This window comes from Hyperoodon ampullatus, assembly GCF_949752795.1.
Source record: "Hyperoodon ampullatus genome assembly, chromosome: 10".
Classification (NCBI taxonomy): Eukaryota; Metazoa; Chordata; class Mammalia; order Artiodactyla; family Ziphiidae; genus Hyperoodon; species Hyperoodon ampullatus.
The window spans coordinates 1,958,123-1,981,435 of NC_136923.1; the positions used below are offsets into that span (position 1 = coordinate 1,958,123).

Sequence of the window (23,313 nt, forward strand, 5' to 3'; positions counted from 1 at the left end):
CAGTCATCTCTATGGGTTTAAAGCTCCCAAGATGATTCCAATGTACAGCCCCAGCTGAGAGACACTCATCTAAAGAATGAGTGAAGAACTCTGTTCTGCTCGGGACATGGAGCTGTACACTACCCTGAGGGTGGGCAGCCCCATAATGGTCTGGGTGTCCTCACCACCAAGCCGCCTCTGTCCTAAGAGGGAAATATCCCAGTGGCACAGAGAAACACTGCCCGTGGTTCAGACACGCTCAGTCACTTCCCACCTTCAAACCAGGCCATTATCCTATCACTGGGTTGTTTGCCTTCTTTCCCCAGAAACCCAATCAGGACAAAGACTCTCAGATATTAAAGTTAAGGAAAAGTTTTACTCTACCTTCCTTTAATCTGATCACCTACAAATGGAAGTCTTGGAATAGTCCCAAAAGAGAGGCTGCATTTCATTTCTACCTTACCTAATGCTTAGTTCCTGAATATCAAGACAAAAATTTCCCAAACAACATGAATTTTGACAACAGAAGATTGTGACAAAATTGGAAATTACCGTACTTTTAAAATCAACTTTGATTTTTTTTTAAATCAAAACTTTTATATCCCACATAGATAAGTTCCTTCAAATGGAATGCTTCCCTCTATTTACTGGCAGACGACTGTAACACGAAATTCCTTCAGTAGGGGAAGAAAGGCATTCCCGTCTCTCACTAACCCCCATATTTGTTTAGAAGTTGCTCTGTGCTGACAAGCAGGCAGGGGATGTGGGTGACGGACAATGAGACCGGCTGTTAGCCAGGAAAAGGGTCGGGCTGGCGCTATCTCCGGCAATGACATCGTGAACGACACGGGTTTCATCTGCTGGCTCAGGTTTCTAAATCCCTGACAGGGACCTTCATCGGGTCAAGGAAACAGCACAGACTCCTTGCTTTTTATTTCTGGTCAGCTTACCACTTCCTCCCCACCCCCTCTGCCACTTCACAGGAATTCAAAGGCAGAGGAAGATGGGCAGGGTTCCTTTTTTTTTTTTTTTTTTTTTTTTTGCTATACGCGGGCCTCTCACTGTTGTGGCCTCTCCCGCTGCGGAGCACAGGCTCCGGACATGCAGGCCCAGCGGCCATGGCTCACGGGCCCAGCTGCTCCGCAGCATGTGGGATCTTCCCAGACCGGGGCACGAACCCGTGTTCCCTGCATTGGCAGGCGGACTCTCAACCACTGCGCCACCAGGGAAGCCCAGGGTTCCTTTTTGAAGAGAGTCAATGGCCTGTCTTTTTATTCTGTGTCAGGATCCAGAAATTTCTCTTCACCTTGCTGCCATCAAAAGAACCACATTGTCTCGTCCCCTCAAAAATGGCAAATCACAAAACAGAACCCCAGGAAATTTATCTCTAGTTTTTCAAATTTTACAGCATTTAAGTTAACTTTAAGCAACCCAAACATATGCATTCATGTAAAGGTGAATTTTGTCATCTTTTATCAATGTCAGAAAAAAAAAATACATATATATATATATATTTTTTAATATATATATATATATGTGTGTTTTTTTTAATTTTTGGCTGCATTCGGTCTTCGCTGCTGCATGCGGGCTTTCTCTAGTTGCAGTGAGCAGGGGCCACCCTTTGTCGTGGTGCATGGGCCTCCCACTGCAGTGGCCTCTCTTGTTGCGGAGCATGGGCTCCAGGCACGCGGGCTTCAGTAGTTGTGGCACGTGGGCAGTGAGCCATTTCCACTGTTATTCCAGATACAACACAACGAGCTGAACCTCACAAAGATAAAGCTGGTAAAGAAGCAAGACACAGCACCTAAAGTAGGTTCCGTTCAGATAAAGTTTATAAAAGGGGCAAAACTAAGCCACACTGCTTAGGACGCACACACAGGTGTACAGGGTTATGACTGCCACAGAAGCCACTGCCACACCACTCTTGCGCTCTGTGGGGGACGTGTAGGAGAGGTGAGGGGCTATGACCTGGGAGGGCACGAGCCATGTCTGTGGTGCCGCCCATGCTCTGTTCCTTGAGTTGAAAGGTGACTGCATGAGCATCTACTTCATTATTGTTAAACTATAGGTATTTTTACACTTTTCTATGTGTATGTTATATGTCAGTTTAAAATAGGCACAAAAAAAAGAAATCCAGTGTTTCAAGGTAAAAAATATTTCCAGTAGGAAATGCTTTGCAGTTTAAAAAAATCCAGAACTTAGCCTATGGACAGAGTGCACAGTCTCTGGTTTCTAAACCAACCTCTAACAGGAGTCCCAAAGTCCAGTGCTCACCGGCCCTGGCAGGGACTGTAAGGCAGCAGAGCGAGTCCCACGAGGAGACTGGGGCGAGCTGGTGCAGGCCGCTCTGCTAGGGAGGGTGCCTGCTTCGCCTGGACCACCGCGGCTGCCAGGGAACAAAAGCTTCTTTCATTTTATGGGACATCTCCCAATTTCCAAATACTGGCAACTCACTCAAAAGTTATTAAAAAACACTGTGTAAACCAAACAACATCTGTCTATCGACCAGACACAGACTGAGGGCTAGAGGCCTCTGATTTCTTCTACCTGCTTCAAAGTGCACCCCTTCTCTCACTCAGAAAAACGTCACGGAGCACCCACTGTGGGCCAGGAACTGGGGCTACACTGATGAACGCGGCCCGCTACACCCGCAGTGACATTCAACAGACGCCCAGCCTGCTCCTCCCCACGCTTCCCACCTCCAAGGCCGGCAGCGCCTGGCACTCATCCTCACCTCCTCTCTCTTCTCTCTCTTCCAGCCCCACATCTAATCTCTCAGGAAATCCTATCAGCTCCACCATCCCACCAGACCCAGAATCCAACCGCTTCTCCCACCCCCAGCTCCACCGCGCCGGCCGACGCACCACCACCTTTTGCCCAGACTCCTCGTGGGCTCCCTGCTTCTGCCCTCACTCTCCACACCCAGCCAGAGGGATTCCACTCTCCCACTGCTTCTCCCTTCATTTCGCACCACGTAGCATGCAAAGCCCTACCATGTTCTAAGGCCCTACGTGACCATACCCTTCCATTAGACTCCACCATTCTTGAGGAAAGAATTCTGGACTTAGACAAATCTACCCTTTCTTTAACTTTCACAATTTCCTTGGAGTTTTCTAGTAAGTTTCCTTCTTGAGAATACTTACCTTGTTTTTTGTTTGTTTTTTAATAAATTTATTTTATTTATTTTTGGCTGCACTGGGTCTTAGTTGCTGCGTGTAGGCTTTCTCTAGTTGTGGTGAGCGGGGGCTACTCTCTGTTGTGGTGCGCGGGCTTCTCACTGCAGTGACTTCTCTTGTTGGGAGCACGGGCTCTAGGTGTGCAGGCTTCAGTAGTTGTGGCACGCGGGCTCAGTAGTTGTGGCGTGCGGGCTCTAGAGCGCACGCTCAGTAGTTGTGGCGCACAGGCTTAGCTGCTCCGCAGCATGTGGGATCTTCCCAGACCAGGGCTCGAACCCGTGTCCCCTGCACTGGCAGGCGGATTCTCAACCACTGCGTCACCAGGGAAGCCCCTTACCTTGCTTTGACAACCAGAGGGACTGTAAAATGACACAGGCACTCTGACAAGTGTTCATAACTTGTAACTCGGCAAGTATATCCTAGATATAGACACTCACGTGTGCATTATATATTTTTTTCATAGCTTAACAGGAATGAGCTATGTCTACAAGTAGGTCTGAGGGAAACTAAGATTTCACCAGAACTAGACCAGCAGGAATGGGGCCAGGAGAATGCCCCAGAAGTCCTGGCTGGCAAGAGGTACAAATTCAGGAGGGCGGCCATTTTCTGCTCGCAGCACATGGTCAGAGCATGGGCTCCAGAGTCAGACAGGTGTAGGGTCAGACTGCAGGGCTGCTGCTACTTACTAGCTGGGTCACAGGAGGCAAGTTATTTAACTTTATGAGACTCTGTTTCATCAGATGCAAAATGCAGACTGAGAATTTCCTCTTGGGGAGTGAAAGGCCACAGTTAGTGGCGGGCCTGGCACGTCACAGGCAGTCAGTACAGCAGCTCCAGGCCCTGCAGGGTTGGCAGCACAGCCTAGAAGCTCCACCGTGCCACGTGGTTTCCTCGCTTGCTGACCGGCTCAGCATGCAGGCCGGGCGTTCTGACAGCACGACACACAGTGCTGTTGGCTTACGTCCAGAACTTTTTCAGTGGACTGTCATCTCTAAAAGCACAGTAAGGCCCCCAGGAAAACCTACTTTGTCAGATGAAGAACCGCAGCCCCACAGCTGGGCCCACATTTGCTGGTTGCTAAAGCACTTCCATTGGAAAAGCTGGGTTTTTGTTTCGTTTGCAAAGATGACACTAATGGCACCAAAAGAAAAACAGCAGTGCCACGAATACAAGTCCTAGAGGCATTTTCGCAAGGAAGAGGCAGGTGAGGACAAGCCTCGGACAGGCATGGACAGGGTATTAGGCGCAGATGGGTAGTGGGTGCAGGCCGGGTACTCACCAATGGCCCTGCGGAAGTTCTCCATCAGCACTTCTGTCTTCTTGATCTCCGTGGAGTAAACTTCACTCCCCACCATTGGGCAGAATGGGACCTTACTACCCAGCTCCTGAGCAATAGCCAAGGCTAGAGCTGTCTACAGAAGAAAACAAAGGAAATGCACTTGTTTCACATTCTTGAAGTATAAATCAGGAACATATGCCATAAAAACATTATTAACTAGGAACTGAAATTCTAGCCCTTTAGTTTTAATACAGTTTGCATGTTTCACAATAAACGTTTAATGACTTTTGTGGACAGTCGATTTCTAGCATAATGGTCCCTGTCATCACAACAGTTGTCACAACTGAGACTTGGCCAGTCCAGTTCCCGATGTTTCACATGCCCCTCCCACTCACCCTAGGAAGTGGACACCACTACTCTCTCCATTTCACAAATGAGAAAGCTGAGACACAGATTAAATAACACGTCCTCGGTACCATAATCTAGAAAATGGCACAGTGGAACCTTAAAGTCTGACAGCAGGGTTCCAGAGATCAGATTCCCATCAGAATAGTCAGTACAGTCTTCCAAAACTGTTCCCTCAGTGTCAAAACAGGGTTCGGACCTCGTCGCAGTACAACAGCACCACTGGGTCTTTGAGATACTGCTTTCTGTCTTTACAGACACAGGAAGGCACCAACTTACAACCCATTAGAAATCAATAATCAAGGAACAAATGACAGGATGTTCACTTTATGCTCAGTGGCCCCGCAAACCATGAAGAATGACACACAACCTAGGATTCTGAAGCTATGAACTGGTGAAGTTACACTTGAACATGCCCTAATAAACTACAAATGTACTTTTGCTAAGATAACTACCATGGTCAAAGAGCAAGTGTGAAAAGCCAGTGCCTTAAAGCTGGGACAGGACGGGGAAACACCACGGCCTTGTACTACGGTTTTCACCTTTCCTCAACTCTGACACGAGAACCCAGGTAAGGTCCCCAAGGTGTACAAGCTAAGGAAGAGAACAAGGCTGCTACTGAAGGATGACACGGATCTCCGAGACAGTTTTAAAACTGGCTCACTAAAGCTTCCTCTTCTGTTCACTGCCCTTCTGGTGAGAGTTTAATCTTCAGCGCGACCCTGGGTACACGGCAAATCCCTGGTGCCTGACTTCCTCATCTGTCAAATCAAAGTCCTGGGTTAGATCACCGGTAGCAAACTGGTTGCCCACAGACTGCTCCTGTTTTGGCCTGCAGAGTCTCGTGTGTGTTTTCTTTCTTTTTTGGCTGTGTTGGGTCTTCATTGCTGTGCATGGGCTTTCTCTAGTTGCGACGAGCAGGGGCTACTTTCCATTGTGGTGCGCGGGCTTCTCACTGCGGTGGCTTCTCTTGTTGTGGAGCACGGGCTCTAGGCATGTGGGCTCAGTAGTTGTGGCGCACGGATTTAGTTACTCCGTGGCATGTGGGATAGTCCCAGACCAGGGATTGAACCCATGTCCCCGGCATTGGCAGGCGGCTTCTTAACCACTGCACCACCAGGGAAGTCCTCATGTGTGTTTTTAAACTCAGTTGTTGCCCATTTTCTAATGTTGGGAAATCTCACATAAAAATATAATTATTTAGCTTCTTCTGAGAAGCAAGAAGGTCTGGCCACAAGGGGCCCCTGTGACCACGTGGCAGCACTGGGAGTGGACATGTGGGCAGCTGCCTCCCCAGCAAGGGCTCATGCGGGCTCCCGGGCGCTTCACTCAGCCCCACTGCCCGTCTGAGTAGGCATCTGAGTCTGTGCCCTAAAGGCTGATACCTCTAAAGCTGCATTCTCTTGTATCCTAAGAGCGAAGGGAAAATCTCTGGAGCATAACGGGGCAGGTAGCAGCACACTGACACCAGGATCCCAGCAGAAGCCTCAGGCCAGCCACGCTCACCTTCTATCCAAACCCCGCCACCTTTCCAGTCGCTCCTCTTTCTCTTCCCCTGTCGCTACAGGCCCCAACTCCCCTCCCTCAGTTGTGAACTCCAAAGACAGTGCTGCATCTGATTCAATGCAGACCCCCACCACTACCAAATACAGAAGAGATGATCGACATATTCCATTAAAATATGATAAATGCTTGGTTAAGAAATGCTTCAGGTGTGTCTAGTTCCCTCCATTTAAAGGCTCCCAGAAGGCTGGCATATGATGTGGCTACTGTGCAGACTATACCTACACCTACTATATAGGACTGGATGACTTGCACGAGGGATCCCACTGAACTCTCCCAAGCAGCCTATGAACTTGATAATCTAGTTCACATTTTGTGAATTTAGAAACTGAAACTCAGAAATTTCCAGCTCACCCAAAGTCAAACAGTTAGCAAGCAGAAGGGTCAGGATGCAAACCCCAATCTCCAAGACCTATTTCTATGTGCCCACCCCCCATGCAAGTGGTACAAAAAAGAGGCTGTTGCCAAAACATTAAAAAACCTACTTTGTTTTCAACTTCATCCAAACACCTTTTTCTAAAACGCAAACACAAAGCCCCATTATTAAGAGTGTGTAGGGCTTCCCTGGTGGCGCAGTGGTTGAGAGTCCGCCTGCCGATGCAGGGGACACAGGTTCGTGCCCCGGTCCGGGAAGATCCCACATGCCGCGGAGCGGATGGGCCCGTGAGCCATGGCCGCTGAGCTTGCGCGTCTGGAGCCTGTGCTCCGCAACGGGAGAGGCCACAACAGTGAGAGGCCCGTGTACGGCCAAAAAAAAAAAAAAAAAAAGAGTGTGCAGGCCTCCGGAGGGGAATGGCCATACTCTGAACAAGCACCACACTCCTGCCGGCCACTCAGTTAAGTTGTCTGAACCTTGAGGTCCATGGGTACAATGTTACAAAAGCAACAGAGACCCATGCTTCCAGCAAAGCGGCCACTAGAGCCACAGCCACTCCCTCCTGTTACAAAACATCTAGAATAAGTAAGTAGTCATGATAGACCCAAAGTAGTAAACTATCACTGCAAGGTAGTTTACCACTCTGAAAAGCTGGGCAGGTGTTTGACAGATGCCAGAAGCCCCTGGATAAAAAGGAGCCTTGGGCTTCCCTGGTGGTGCAGTGGTTGAGAGTCCGCCTGCCGATGCAGGGGACACGGGTTCGTGCCCCGGTCCGGGAAGATCCCACGTGCCGTGGAGCGGCTGGGCCCGTGAGCCATGGCCGCTGAGCCTGTGTGTCCGCAGGCTGTGCTCCGCAGCGGGAGAGGCCACAGCAGTGAGAGGCCCGCGTACTGCAAAAAGGAAAAAAGGAAAAAAAAAAACACACCAAAAAAAAGGAGCCTTGAAGGGCACACGTCAGTAGACAAGGTGGCCACAGAGAAAATCTCCAAGGGACAAAGACAAGCTTGTCCGTCTCACCACAGCTCTGGCTGAGGAAGTCTCACTAGCAGGCTCTCAAACAGATTAAGGATTGGTCTCTACACTGCCTGATGGCCAGAAAACCCAAGCCACAAAATTTCCTTCATGTGCCCTGTGCTGGCAGCACAGCAGGGGCCCTCCCAAGTCCTCTCAGGAAGCACTCGGCCCTAATCAAGAGATCAGGGAAGCCTCAGATTTGATCAAACATGAGTCCACAAGCAGATACGGGATACAAAATAAATAAGAAAGTATTTCACGAACGAGGAACAAGAGGCTATCAAAAATAGCCAGATTTTGGGACTTCCCTGGAGGCCCAGTGGTTAGGACTGCACGCTTCCACTGCAGGGGGCATGGGTTCGATCCCTGGTCGGGGAACTAAGATCCTGCAAGCTGCATGGCACGGCCAAAACAAACAAACAAACAAATAAGCAAAAAACAGATTTTGAAGAAATGAAGAAATTAAAAATAATGAGTAGGGGAGGGAGGGGCTTCTTCATTACAAAAAAAAAAAAAAAGCAAACTAATATATGTAGAGGACACGACAGATTTAGAAAATCACCATTTTGCAACCACCAATGTGATAACTGATAAGGCAATGACCATCAATCAATGCTACAGCCATAGGGTAAAAGGATATTCAGGACATCTCAAAGTGTCACTTCCCAAATGATTATAAATTTCAGAGGGAACCAGTCCCCTCACAGTAGAACGTGGCGTCAGCCTCCTGTTGTGATGCAGGTTCCAGACACATCACCTGCATCATGTTCTGCCAAAGGGCTGAATGTTTCAGACACAATCAGACGACCACTGGAGGACAGCTGTAGGGTACTCTACAAAACAACTGTCCTGGGCTCTTCAAAAATGTCAGTGTCATAAAAGAAAACAAACCAAAAATGCAGGGGAAGGAACTGTTCTCGATAAAGAGACTAAAGAGACAATGATGAACGCAATGTGTGATGTGTGATTATGATTCCATTTAAAATATAAAAATATGAAGGAGCCACAGACTGAAATGACTTGGAGATATTTTAATGTAAACTAGATATTAGCTAATTTTATTAGCAACATTACATTTCTTGGATGGATGACAGCATCATGGGAATGACAGAGAAGGTCCCTTGCACTTCCCTTCAAATGGTTCAGAAGTAACACAGAGAAAGCACAAATCTCACCAAGTATTTACACCCAGTTACCTATGCGTAGGGTACGGAGGGACTCATCAACCTGTCCTGTCCACTCTTTTGTAGGTTTCAAATGTTTCAAAATGGAGAATATTCAATGGACTGGATTAAAGAGTAGCTTCCTCACAGCTTACAAGACAGACCGGAAGAGAGGTCTAATGCAGCTGCCCAGAATGCGGAAGAGTCAAAACAACAGAAAACATAAAAGGGGTTCAAAGACTAAGAAGACAAAATGAGAAGCTCCAGCCCAGGATTTCCCAGTCTTGGCACCGTGGGCATTTTGGGCTGGAGAACTCCTCTTGCAGGGGCTGCTCTGTGCTCTGCAGGGTGCCCTGCAAACCCCACGGCCTCCACCCACAGGATGCCAGCAGCACTCCCGGCCCAACCAAGCGTGACACCCGAAAACGTCTCAGGACAGTGCCAAATGTTCCCCGGGGGGCAAACTCGGCCCACGTGGAGGACCTCTGCAGTGGAACCTCACCTAGCTGGAGTTCCAGAAGAGAAGAGAGAGAACAGGGAAAGGCAGCATCTGAAGAGACAAAGGCTGACCAGTTCCCAGAACTTATTAGACACAATATGTACTCAGATCCATATCAAGCAGGATAAATGAAAATAAATCCACACTTTGACATATCACAGTGAAACACCAAAACCAAAATATCCCAAAAACATCCAGAGAGAAAAGACAAAATCCTCAAAACCAGCCTTCTCAAAAGCAACACTAGAAGCCAAAAGGTAGTAAATATCACTGAGAGAAACAGTACTGAGAGAACACATCTGTCAACTGAATTATATATCCAACATAACTATCTTTCAAAACAAGGGCAACACAATAAATACAAACCTGACTTTGCCACCAACAAACTTCTAGAAGGAACTTCTTAATGATGTACTTTAGGAAGGAAACGGAGGGAGAGCAAAGGTCTAAGATATGAGAAGGAATAGTAAGCAAATAAATGGTAAATACAGTGACAAGCAGAAAGGGAATTAAAGCTCACGTTTATACTTGTTCACAAATATAGCACTTCCTCCTCTATGGTTAGACACAAGTAAAAGACATACTATCAGTTCAATCATATGACTTCAAAATGATAATCAGAGTCATCACCTTACAACTGCCACTTTAATAACTCCCTCAAACAGGCAGGGCTGTGCTACTGCTTCAGAAAGGCTAAGGGACCTGCCTGGGGTCTCAGCACCAGAGCTGGAACCCCTTTCTTTACACAGTGACTCCCCCAGGCTCCTCCTCTCCTGCACCAAGCAGCCCTCCTGAAGAACAAGGAGGGCCCAGACTGGGGACTCCAGAGCGTTCCAAGCACCCAGCCAAGCCCCTCACAGATCCCACAAGTTGTCCTGCACCCTCGGCCTGGAAGGCCCTTTTCTCCCCTGCAAAGTCAAATGTCAAGCTTCAACCCCTCCAGCCACACCGGCCCAAGTGTCACCTCCTGCTGCAATTCCAGCTGCATTTAGGATCAGGCGACGCCCCGCAGCTTAGTGCTCAACTGGAGTTTTTCATGCTGCCATCCCCTCTGCCCTGGAGAGACTATACGGCCCTTGGAGATAAAAATCACGTCTCTAATTCTTTTTTCCTTTTTCTTTCCATCTCTCACACAGCCAGAGTAGTGCTGGGTCAAGTCAGCATTCGGAAGATTGCTTGCTGACTGGTTTTCTTTCCCCCTCAAGTAAGATGTCACTCCCAAGATTTTATGAAGCCCTAGGCCAACAGAAATGTATTTCCAAAGCAAAGGAGACTTGAAAGAGATAACAGACAAATTACAGAGACAATGAGACACCTCTGAGGACTTCACTCTCTTTTCTCTGGAGGTCAGCCAGGGTAATTTGAATTTTAGAAGCATGGATTTTAGATACTCAACGGTATTATTGCACATCGGTTTTAAAAACATACGTATAACCAATCTAGCTAAACAAAGACTAGTTAAGACACAAAATTGAATTTGGCTTAGACATTAAGATCATCCTCTTGGGTAGATTTTAAAAAATGAGAGAAAATGAGTACCTTGCCAGTTCCAGGAGGCCCTGCCAACAAGACAGCTCTTCCAGCCATTTTCTTGCTTTTGATTAATTCCACTATCACACCACATGCCTAGACACCACAATAGAAAGAAATAATAAATCAATATTAAAATGTTTCACAGGAGGAAAAAGTCCAGTGTCTGGTCCACACAACTCAGACTCATCGAGTGCCAGGACACCACAGGCACTGTTCTAGGCACCAGAGGCAGTAGAGGGCCATGGAGCTCATGTCCTAGTGGAGGAGACATACAAACACAGAATCTCTACTATGAAGGAAAAAGGGCAACAAAAGAGCAAGTGGCTGGGGGCAGAGGTTACTCTATAATAAAGAGTGATCTGGGAAGGCCTCTCTGACATTATATTTGATATACGAAGCTGCAGGCAGGGCAGGAGTCAGTGTTCCAAGCAAAGGAAACAATAAATTCAAAATACAGGAATGAGCTTGGCATGTCCAAGGGACAGAAAAGCTGTGCTGACCAGAGTTCAGAAAACAAGCCGACCGGGAAGATGAGGTTGTAGAGGCAGGAGGGGTAGCGCTGAGAACAGAATCTTCCAGTCCAGAGTAAAGCCTGGATTTTATTCTACGTGTAATGGGAAGCCAGTGAGAAAGCCTTAGGCCACAGGTCATGTTCTGAAAATTTGTTTTTAAAGTATCTCGATGGCTGCTATGTGGAGAACGGACAGGAGGGGTACAAACGGGAGCAGTGGCATATACTCCAGGGGCCCACACACCTCAAAACTGGAAACAAGACTGTGTGTATATGTTCAAATGTGCATTCTTCCAGGGAGGGGTCACAGCTTGCATCACATTCCCAAATTAACCCACTAAGGGCTAAGAATCGATGACATATTCTACTAGTTAGCCATCAGGTAACTATCCCAGAATGCTGTAAGCAAATGCTGCACGTGAGGTTTAACCTACAACATCCTAAGATCCAAGGAATGCCCTTCAAATCCTCAAGATTAAATTACTTGTTTGTTCGTGTATTTTAAATATTCTGAGTATTAAGCCATTTACAGCATATATATTATATATAGACAGGTATGGACATTATATACATACAGCATGTATTTCGCATACACATACACGTATATACAGTTGACCCATGAACCCTTGAAGTTAGGGGCGCCCAACCTCCACGCAGGCGAAAATCAGCACATAACTATACAGTCAGCCCTCCATATCTGTGGTTCAGCAGCCCTGGATTCAACCAACTGGGGGTCATGTAGCACCCTAATATGTATTTATTGAAAGAAATCTGCGAATAAGTGGACCCATGCAGTTCAAACCCATGTCGTTCAAGAGTGAACTGCATATTGATACGTGTGTGTGTATATGTTTAGAAATTCCATAAATGGGTTCCTGGTTTTATGTATTTTAGAATAGTTAACCCTAAAGGAGTAAGGCTAAGAAAGTCACACTCCTGAAACACCTCATCTCAAGGTTTCTCACACTGATCTAAAACCCGAAAGCACAACTGTCTCCAAGGTGCACCGTCCTTGCCTCAGGGCAGGCCCACAGCTCCCCTCCCTGGGTGGTACCTTGTGGACAGGGTCTTGTGAGCACATCTTATCTCCTCTCCCACTTTCCCCATGGGCTGTGGGGACCTACCTTGGTCCCACACTTAGCCCCTCAAAAACGTGGGTTCAAGGAATGCATGTGGATGTGCCCTATTCCATTTCTGGTTCAGCTGGAAAAGCACAGTACACATAACAGAGCCTGGAAGATATTCTTCAGACGCTGCATTTCTAAAAAGACAAAAGAGCCATTATGGTCTTTCCACAGTAACCTCTGATATCATAATCCTCAGCACTGGAAGATTTTGGGCAACTCAAAAGAGGTAGAAGAGCCTTTGCCAACCTTGGCTACATACTCTTATTCACACACTTCCCCTTCCATTTCATCTTCTTCCATTTAGGCTCCTTCTCTCCAGTGAGACATGTCCAGTGAATTCCAAAATTTAAAAAGTATGAACTGGAAGGGCCTTTAAAAGATGACCTAGTCTAACTCTCATTTTTCAGATGAGGACATTAAACATCAAGGAGGCTGCTGATGTGACCAGACTCAGACAAGGACCTGGTAGCAGAGGTGGGATGACTAATGATTCAGTACGTAAATTTTGAGTCCCTATAATGAGTCAAGTTCTGGGTATATAATACTACCCGGTCTCTATCCATGGGAAGCTCATATTCGTATGGAGGTACACAGCGTCAGAGTCAAGAGTATGGATTCTGGAGTCAGAGAGACTTAGGTTTAAATCCTGGCTCGACCAATTACCAGCCGAGTACCCTTAGATCCATAACCTAACCTCTAGGAACCACAGTTTCCTCATCTGAAAACAGAGTTCCTAGCATAGTGGCACAAAGCCTAACGGGTTTATGGCAAAGTATACTAATGTCTACAACTTACTTTGAGGTGCAAAAGCAGATTGTTACAGGGATAAATGAGCAGATAGAAGACAAAGCAACAGAGTAAAATGTTACTTGTAGAATTCAGGCACACAGGTACGCACTACACAAGTCTTTCAACTTTTTGGTACGTCTGCGAAGTGCCATAACAGAGTGGAGGAGGAACAGGTATAAGGGTGGTGATGAACGATAAGACAAGGGAAACGGAGCTGCTTAGCACAGTGCTCGGCACATGAAAAGCACTCAACAATGTCAGCTACTTGCAGAGACAGGCCCTCTGAGAGCAGAAGCTGGATGAAGAGAAATGTCAAAGTCACCTTGGCCCTGTCACTATTTCCTCTCTGGAAACCTGATGTTCCAAATGGAAACCAGAGGCTTCTCTCTGGCCCTTTCTATTAGCACAATCAGGCTAGGAGGCAACAGTCTTACCCAGGAGTTCTGTAGCTGCCGAGCCACCGCAGGGGCAGAGGGGCACAATGGGCTGACGTTAGGGCTGAAGGGGGCCCGAGGGGGGCGGTCCTACCACAGAGCGCGCTGCTTCCGGAGTCAGGGGCTCACAGGCACAAACTCCAGCATTACTATTACTAAAACGGGTGGCAAGCGGATGGGTGAAGTGACCTCTCCCACGCTCAAAGTTTTCATCAAAAAAAAAAAAAATACACACACACACACAGAGCCTGAACGGTTTTGTGATGATAATGCGGCCGAAGGCACTTGGCACCAGCAACACTTAGAAGAAGGGGGCTTAACTGGAATGTTCAGAAAGGCCTCTGTACCTGCCACTTGCTCAGGCGGATCACCTCCCGACTTTAAAAGCCCCAGAGCCTCCCACTGCGCTCACAGCAACGCAAACGCCGTGCCCGGGCCCGCAGAGCCCCGCAGGAAGTGATCCCCGAAGTCTAATAACGGCCCTTCTGCTCAGCGGTTTAAACGTCTGTGTCTGAAACGCGAGCTCCCGGAGAGCAGGGACCTGGCCCGTCTTCTCCCCGCCGACCCCCGTGCCGCGCGGACGGCCTGGCCCCGAGCGGCGGTCCGTCAAGACTCGCGGCCAGGAGCGAGGCCGCGGGGTCTTCGCCGCGCCCCGGGACGTCCTCCCCACGCCCCACCCCCAGGTCCGCGCCGCCCGGGCCCACCTCAGCCCCGTCCCCGCCTCGGTCTCCCCCTCAGCTCAGTCCCCCCAGCCTCAGCCCCCGCCCCGCCGCCACACCTCGCGCGCGTTCTCCTGGCCCACGAGCCCCGAGGCCGCCTGCTTGGCCAGGCCGCTCTCGTCCAGCCCCAGCCCCTTCACATGGCTGTGGGAGGCAATGCGCTGCGTCTTGGTGGTGCTCTTCACCTCCTCGATCTTCATCCTGCGCACCTGGAGCCCGAGCGCCCACTCAGTCGTAGCAGCGCGCAGCCGGTTACCACGCGGCCGTTACCAGGCGGCTGGTCCGGCCCCGCCTCGGTCAGCTCCCCATTGGCCGCGGCGGGAACGCCTCAGCGCCCCATTGGCTCCTGGCTTTGCCCGTCGCGGCTGCCGGGGAGGCTCCGCCCACCCGCTTCCGGCTGTGTCTCGAGGTTGGCTTCCCCCGCGGCCGGCGCTTCCTGCCCGGGTGGGCCCGAAAGGGCCGCTGCGCCCCGGTGAGGGCCTGAGTCCCGCTCTTCGCGGCGCCTTCGCGTCCGTGACCGCATTCGAATGGATACCCTTTTGCGGAGCTCAAGTTCGACCTCGGTGTTGGAGATGAAGAGACAGGTTTAGAACTTAAGCTTCGACTTGTGCCCACTCAGCAGTTTTCTGACTCCCACGCCTTTCATCTCCCTGGGGAGGCTGTGCTCAGCATCCTCCTTGGGATTGTCCTCCTCTTCTTCTCGCCTCCACCTCTCCCTTTACTTAGATTAAGTTGGCTGTGGATGACGTTTAGTGTAATTCCTAATGCAGATAAAGATGCGGGCTAAAAGAGGCCCAGTAACTTATGAAGAACGCACAGCAAGTAATCAGAAGAGTTGGAATTGGAACTCCACCTGAGGACTTAAGGCTTTGCAGCCGGTGTAAACCTCATCCCATCCCATGACCTCAGATGAGACAATTAGCCAGTGGCTGTGTCCTGTCCGGTTCCACGATGATATTAACACTCCCCCAAAAAGTGTACTCTTCCCATCCACCCAGTCATTCCACAAACATTTGTTAGCACCTGCTGTGAGCCAGACACTACAATGCACTAGGATGCAGACATAAAATACAAGATCTTCAGCCTTGACAAGCTCAGTCCTTAGTTGGGAAACTTGCAACACGAGGTGTGCCAAAGCAGGTACACCCACATGGCGTGCAAGCCCAAAGCAGGGCCATTTGGAAAAGCTGGAGAGCCAAGGAAGGCACCATGACGTGGTAACGCCTGGACCGATCCCTGACAGAAGGATAACATCCTCGGAAGCAGACGGTATGTCACCATTTCACACCTGAGTGGACTCAGGTCCAGAGAAAGGGAGGGACTGGCCCAGAGCTCAGGGGAGCTTGCATTAGGGTTGAGACAGACCTGAAGTCAAATCCAGGTGCAGGAATTCCTGACTCCCACATCTCCTTGTACTTCTCCATCATAACTTTTGAGTCTAGGTTTCTGATTACTTGCAAGACTATCAGGTCAATGTTAGTCTCTCCCACTAAATGGCAGGCATTATGAAAGTGTAGACCACATCTGTGTTGTTCATCATTTCAACCCCAGTGTCTGGCACACAGCCTGGCTCACAGTTAAGGCTTCTTATACATTCAGTAGGGTTCTGGGCCCTCACATACACACAAAATCATGCAGTTTTGCTGCACGTATTTTACACAGCGGGATCTTATGGGACTTGATAATGGTTTCTGTCAGTGAATGGAACCTTTTTGGCCCCACCTCCCCCTCCACCAGAGCTGTTACATTTTTTTCCTGCTAAAGAACAGTTCAGACATCTGATCCAGCCTAGCATTCTCTTTTTACAGGTGAGGAAACTGAGGCCCTGAAAGGGGATGGAGTTTGTCCAAGATCACAAATTGAGCAAATGCCTTTCCCAGGCCTAGACCCCAGGTCCAGTGTGCAAAGAAGCTGGGCCTGGCTGCAGAGCCAGGCAGTTCCTTTCATTTCAACAGAAGATGACGTGGTAGGCCAGTGTCCAAAGTATGCAAGGTGCATGAAGGTAGGTGAGGCCCATAGCAGTGGACAGGGGTTATTATGCCCGCCCAGCACCCTTCCTACCTCTTCTGGCCACCTTCACTCTAATTTTCTGTAGAGAACCACCCTTCCCCAATTGGCATCTAGGTGGTTTAGATGGGTTGACCCCACCCCCAGCTTTATTTCAGAAATGGACATGGGACCCTGGCCTGGCCTATCAAAGTATCCCCTCCTCCCCAGAATGGTGATTGGTTCAGAAATGTGAGCGGACAGTCCAATGACACTCAGACCTGCACTTTTACTGGAAATATCAGGAAAGAGACTTGGGTCCTAGGTTTCCAGGTCATCTTTGCCACTTCATGGGAAGACTCTGTCTGAGAATGAAGCCAGCACAAAGGAAAGGAAAGCTGGCAGATTCCTGATGAAATCCTTTACGTTCCCAGATCCAGCTTTGCCCTACTTGGCAGTGTAAATGGCACTGACATTGGGGCTTAAAATAACTTGAGTTAGGGTTCCACCCATGGGTTTGTGCAGTGACACACATACAAGGAATGGAGTGGACAGTTGCATCCCAGCTTGTGCTGTGTGACAACCCCAGACCTGCCTGCTCTGTCACACTCACTCCCATGAGCCTTGCTCTTTCACCTCCAGTCCCTTGACCCCTCTTTTCTCCAGTCCAAGCTTGAGCATCTCAGCCACTTGGTTCCCAGTGCTTCTGCTCCCTCCTTGCTTTGACTCCTTTCACACCTGACCTTTGAACCCACAAGCCCAGGTCAAGCCTGCCTCTGCCTTCTCCAACATCTTGAGAAGGCTGCTGCATGTGGAGGGGGGCAATGACCCAGGGGCCCTGTGGAGCCACACGTTGTCACGGTCTCCAGGCTCAGCTGAGTGCTGAGAGTGTATCCTAACTAATGGGACATTTAGGACATTTAATAATGGTCTGCAGTAATCAAACAGCATGGCACTGCCATAAGGATAGACATATAGACTAATGGAATAGAATAGAGAGCCCAGAAATAAACCCTCAGTATATCAGCAAGGCTGCCAAGACCATTCAAAGGGGAAAGAGCTGAAACTTAAATTTTTTTTTTTTTTTTTTTTGGGCCATGCCATGTGGCATGTGGGATCTTAGTTCCCCAACCAGGGATCGAACCTGCATCCCCTGCAGTGGAAGCGTGGAGTCTTAACCACTGGACCACCAGGGAAGTCCAGTAACTACGTCTTGATTTGGTGACTTGAGGCTTAGCATAAGCCACTGCATTTGGGGCCCATTGTCTTTTTTTTTTTTGGCGGTACGCGGGCCTCTCACTGCTGTGGCCTCTCCTGTTGTGGAGCACAGGCTCCGGGCACGCAGGCTCAGCGTCCATGGCTCACAAGCCTAGCCGCTCTGCGGCATGTGGGATCTTCCCGGACCAGGGCACGAACCTGTGTCCCCTGCATCGGCAGGCGGACTCTCAACAACTGCGCCACCAGAGAAGCCCCCCATTGTCTTATTTTTAACAATTTCCTCCTTTTGACCAGTCTCTCAGCCTGAGGGATGCAATACAAATTTAAGGCATTAGCGCTATTCCGAGCTGCCACTCTGGAGGCCTTGCAGCTTCTGCTGACGCTCTGTGTGGTGCTCACAGGTTATGACGTCGGGTTCACGTTCTTTGTCAGTCTTTCTTTCGTTCTTTTTCTGATGTTTCAGTCGTCAGGAGATCATTTGCGTGGTGGTTGGTGGCTGCAAACATGCATTCAAAGCTCTTGAGAGAATACAACGCACTACAAAGATTATTACGATGATTACAAGCAGGATAATTCCCAGTGTCTGGGGTGTGCTTCAGAGCCATGATCCCCAAGATCCAAAGCAATCAGAATCAAAATCAAAGAAAGTCCCTGTTGAAGGAGTCCCCTTTTTAAGCTGATTGGCTTACTCCCTGGTCTTATATTCCCACATTCTCACCCCCATTTCTGATCGTTGCCAACCTAATTGGTATGCTTGTTATTTCAGCCCCAGGCTGATTTCTGGGGACAGAAGGGACACCTTAGAGGTGATACAAGACATAAAATTAAATAATGTTGCTGGCATCTTAGAGGTGGTACAAAGACATAAAATTAAATAAAGTTGATCCACATAGTGAGAACATTATTGCCTTTTTAATTCTAATTTAGTGAGTCTTAGGGGGTGGAGTGTGACTTTCACCCCTTTCTAACGCTTGCTAATCTCTCTTTTTATTAAAGATCCTGATTCTGAGGTTGTTGTGGTTCCCAGCTATTTATGCCAAGTGATAATGTTTTTCTGTGTAAGGGAAATACTTTTATTTAAGTCAAACTTAAAGAAAAATATGAAGTTGTAGGTGGTACCTGGATATTGCATAAATTATGAAGATGGCTCATATCACTGAGGTTGAAAATAACCTGACATAAAACAAGGATCAGCTGGCAGGGAACGGAGAGCCTGAGCAAGTCACCTCTCCTGGTCCTCTTCCCTCTGCTGTGAGGTAGCAATAACGGCACCTCCTAGGATTATTAAAAGAATTCAGTGAGATCTTTTACAATGGGCTCAAGCACTGGGAGGGGCACAGAATATGGCATCAGAGCTTTGGAACATAAACACATGGGCTATTTCTCCCTTGGATATCTGCCTGCTGTGTGTGTGTCCTGCCCTTCCTGGTAATTTTGTCATGCTTTTCAAACGGAAACAGTACCCGAGGGCACTCACTGGAATTGCTTTGGAGCCCGAGGCAGGAATTGGGGCTGGGGACGGGGTCAGGTTAGCCAGGGTGAAGCCTGTGCCTCCGATTGCAGCCTTCTCTGCTGGGGAACAGTTTCCGTCCGTCTCAGCAGGCACATCCCACTGCAGTGTGGAAACCTGGCAGCAGATGCCGAGAAAGCAGCTGGAGCCTGCAGGTCCCCAGGGCTCCATCTGGACCATCGTCCCACTGGCGTCCCACTGGCGTCACGTGGCAATGGGGTCAGAGGTCAGGGCAGCCTGGGCGAAAGCAGCAGGTCTGACCACAGGACAGGCCGTGAGGCTATTTCCAGTGTAGGTCTTAGCTGTCAGACTCTGATTCTCTGACCAGGTGGGAGGGAGTTAGGAGCCCTTCACTGATTTAATAAATGGGAAGAGACTCCACACTCCAAGTAAATGTTTGTATTAGTTTCCTATGGCTGCAGTAACAAATTGCTACAAACTTAATGGCATAAAACAACACACAGGTATTATATTACAGTTCTGCAGGTCAGTGTCCAAAATGGGCCTCACTGGACTAAAATCAAGGTGTGGGCAGGGCTGCGTTCCTTTCTGGAGGCCCTGGGGCAGCACCCCCAGTCTGGGTTTTTCCAGCTTCTACAGGCTGCCCACCTTCCTGGACTTATGTTCTGCTTCCACCTTTAAAAACAGTAACGGCCAGCAGCATCTTCTCATGACGCCATCTCTGGTTCTGATGCTCCCGCCTCCCTCCTGTAACGACCCTGGTGACTACATCAGGCCCACAGGGTAATCCAGGGCGAGCTCCCCACCTCCCTCATCCCCGCCATCGCAAGATCCTTAACTGAATCACACCTGCCAAGTCTCGTTACCATGTAGGGCAACACCATCACAGGTGCCAGGACACGGACATCTTTGGAAGCCACTGTTCTGCTGTGGCCAGGCTTCCCTCCAGGGGTCCCAGACTGATTTCCCCAGGTTTTAATCCAGTATCAGAGAGCACACTTTTCTATTGCCTGTCCTGGAAAAAAGTCCAGTGCTTTCTCCGATTGTGCCAACTTGGGTCACACGCTCACTGCCAAACCAATGGTCATGGCTACTGGCATGGACCTGAGTCTCAGGCCCACCCCTAGAGCTAGCGTTCAGTCAGCCCCCATCGTGACCTGGAGGAGAGGAGTGTGATACCTCCAAGGAGAGTTGAGGAGTCTTACAGAAGAAGAGGGAGGGGACGCCGACCACTGTAGACCTTAAAGAGTTTGTATCCATATCCAGGTGGAAGGTGTGCTCCCAGGCACACAGCCAGCACGAGGTACGGCCGTGATTTGAACCGGTGTGGGGCCAGTTCTTGCCAGGACATCAGCTCCCACCCTGCAGCTAATGGGGCATTAGCAGATCTGCTCAGTACTGGGACTGCCATGGAGCACAGTGGTGGCCTGGGTGACAACCTCATCTGAGGTTAGTGTGGGACGTGTTGAGGAAGGTACATGGTTAACACAACCACTGGCAAGGTAGACACCCTCAGAGAAAAGGGAAATTTCCATTTTACTTCTAAAAGAAGCTTTAAAGCCAAACTCAAATCAAAGAGCAAAGTATAATAACTTCCTCTGAGCAAATTTATAATTAATCCTGGATTAATTGGCCTTAATGAAGTTGAATTAATTACTAGCTGTTCGTAAAGAACTTTGAACTACCTTCGTACAAAATGGCATTAAAGAAACAGAAAGGAACCAGCATCGCATTGACATTAAGAACAAATCCCAAATAATCGCAGTTCTGCAGGCCATTCCCTGTCAATCATTTCCCAGGGACCAGGCCCAGACTTGGAACCCAGGCTGGGACCCAGGAGTCTGCTGCAGAGGATGGTGTCTTTGTGGGCTGGAGGTTTGGAGGTGGGTCCACTCAAGAAACAGTTATGGAGCCTTTGATGTGCCAGGCCGAGGGCAAGCAAAGATGTGTAAGGGGTCCTCAGCCTGCTGGGACAGGGGAGAGCACCAGGGCACCAGCCTGGTCTAAAGCAAACTCGCCTCACGGGGGTAGAAGCCAGGATAGGGCAAAGGACAAAGGAGGGGGCGTGATGTAACTTGCATTTTGCTGGCAACAGGGCTCCAGTTCCTACATGGTGTCCCTCACACTCTCCCTGGCTCTTGGAGTGAGCTTATGACTCAACACCTGCCTAGGCAGAGGTCTGTATTTCTCTGCTTGGTGCAGGGGCACAGCTGACCCCAGGATACAGTCTGAATCTTTTCAGACAACTCAGAGCTGCCGTCTCCTTGGCACTTGTGGAGGCAGGGCTGGACTCCAGGCTACTGCTGGGGCAGCACCTGTCTTGGAGCCAGCTGTGGTGGGAGTTGGAGACGGTCTAAGACCTGGCTTAAAGCCCCAGACCTGCCGCTGGTGAGCGCTTAGGTTAAGTCGGGCTGGGTAACAGCTACAGCCCGCAGCCCCAAGTCTCGGTGGCTTCACCAGGCAAAATATCTCTCAGATTTCACACAGAAACACTCTCGTCTCTTGAAAAGCGGGAAGATGGGGCACTGTTGGACTAGCATTCCCACCTGGTGTCACTTGGCCAAAGCTGAGCCGTGGCTCCTCATCTGTCAACACAGGACATGTGCTCTCCACCTCCGCAGTCTCCACCACCCCGGGCACCTTAAACCCTGCTGATTACTCTCTGGCGAGTCACCTGCCTGGCCAGGGCAGACATTTAAATTTTTTTTTTTTTTTTTTTTTTTTTTTGCGGTATGTGGGCCTCTCATTGTTGTGGCCTCTCCCGTTGCGAAGCACAGGCTCCGGACGCGCAGGCTCAGCAGCCATGGCTCACAGGCCCAGCCGCTCCGCGGCATGTGGGATCTTCCCAGACCGGGGCACGAACCCGTGTCCCCTGCATCGGCAGGCGGACTCTCAACCACTGCGCCACCAGGGAAGCCCAGACATTTAAATTTGTGATCCGTGTTGTTGCCCGTGAGTGACACCTTTTCTGTGGGTGACATTTCAAGAGAATGAGCGTTGCAGGCCCTCCCCAGCACGCGCACACGCACACGACCTTCTGCGTACAGTTTGGCGGCCCCCTGAGGCCAGGCTGACTGCCCGCGTCCGAGATACTCCGAGCAGCCTTCCCAGGTTTCCCGCGCTGGCTCTTCGGCAGGACGGGCTCAGCTTCGCGGCCCGCCCTCCCTGCCCCGGGCCTGGTCCTTCCACCGCTGCTGTATTTCCCCAGGGCTTCTCGGGGTCCGTAGTGGTCTGGTTCCGTCTTTACTCTCGGTTATTGTTTCCCCCCACTCCGGGTCCCCCATGTCGTGCGGGGAGAGCGACCTGTCCCCGCGCGGGTGCCCAGAGGGCGCTCAGCTAGAGCCCGTGGAAACGAACGAACGAACGCGAGGACGGACGGAGGTCGGCCCCGGCCCCTGGCTCCCCGGCTCGGCGGACTGACCGCGCGGCCGGAAGCTTCGGCGCCGGAACGCGCGAGCGGGGCGCGGGCGGCGGGGGCCGGCTTAGCGGGCGGACCGCAGCGGCGGCATGGCGGGCCGGCGGGTGAACGTGAACGTGGGCGTCCTGGGCCACATCGACAGCGGCAAGACGGCGCTGGCGCGCGCGCTCAGCACCACAGCCTCCACCGCCGCCTTCGACAAGCAGCCGCAGAGCCGCGAGCGCGGCATCACGCTCGACCTGGGCTTCTCGTGCTTCTCGGTGCCGCTGCCCGCGCGCCTGCGGCCGGCGCCGCTGGGGGCCGAGCCCGAGCCCGAGCCCGAGCCAGGGGACGAGCCGCGGCTGCAGGTCACGCTGGTCGACTGCCCCGGGCACGCCTCCCTCATCCGGACCATCATCGGCGGTGAGCGCGGGCGGGCGGGGGGTGCGGGGCTCGGACGCGCCGGGGCGGGGGCGCCCGCCGGGAAGCCTCTCTCGCGCCGCCCCGAAAGCAGCGAAAGTGTTTTGTTTTGTTTTTTTACCACATGCGTTCGTAATACACGCACAGGTTAGGGAAACTCAGAGACCCTGAGAGTGTCCGGAAGGCGTCCACTCGCTGTCCTTTGGTCTCCTGCTGCCCGTCTCCGGAGTCAGCCGCTGTCCCCTCCTGTGCCA

General features: G+C 50.3%; 2 protein-coding genes across 7 annotated transcripts in view; one reads left to right on the forward strand and one right to left on the reverse strand.

Annotated features, from left to right (window-relative positions):
* The window catches only part of RUVBL1 (RuvB like AAA ATPase 1), a gene marked incomplete at its 5' end in the record, with an annotated part of 36,008 nt that extends 21,241 nt beyond the window's left edge, over nucleotides 1-14,767 (reverse strand). For both annotated transcript variants that reach the window (XM_079713652.1, XM_079713651.1), the window contains 3 exons: nucleotides 4,435-4,567; nucleotides 10,994-11,080; nucleotides 14,627-14,767. In XM_079713652.1, the coding sequence (XP_079569778.1) occupies nucleotides 4,435-4,567; nucleotides 10,994-11,080; nucleotides 14,627-14,767 (361 nt within the window). The remainder of the gene's footprint in view (nucleotides 1-4,434; nucleotides 4,568-10,993; nucleotides 11,081-14,626) is intronic.
* A 7,982-nt stretch (nucleotides 14,768-22,749) lies between these two features.
* The window catches only part of EEFSEC (eukaryotic elongation factor, selenocysteine-tRNA specific), a gene marked incomplete at its 5' end in the record, with an annotated part of 151,017 nt that continues 150,453 nt past the window's right edge, over nucleotides 22,750-23,313 (forward strand). For all 5 annotated transcript variants that reach the window (XM_079712126.1, XM_079712125.1, XM_079712128.1 and 2 more), the window contains one exon: nucleotides 22,750-23,062. In XM_079712126.1, coding sequence (XP_079568252.1) covers nucleotides 22,750-23,062 — 313 coding nt within the window. The remainder of the gene's footprint in view (nucleotides 23,063-23,313) is intronic.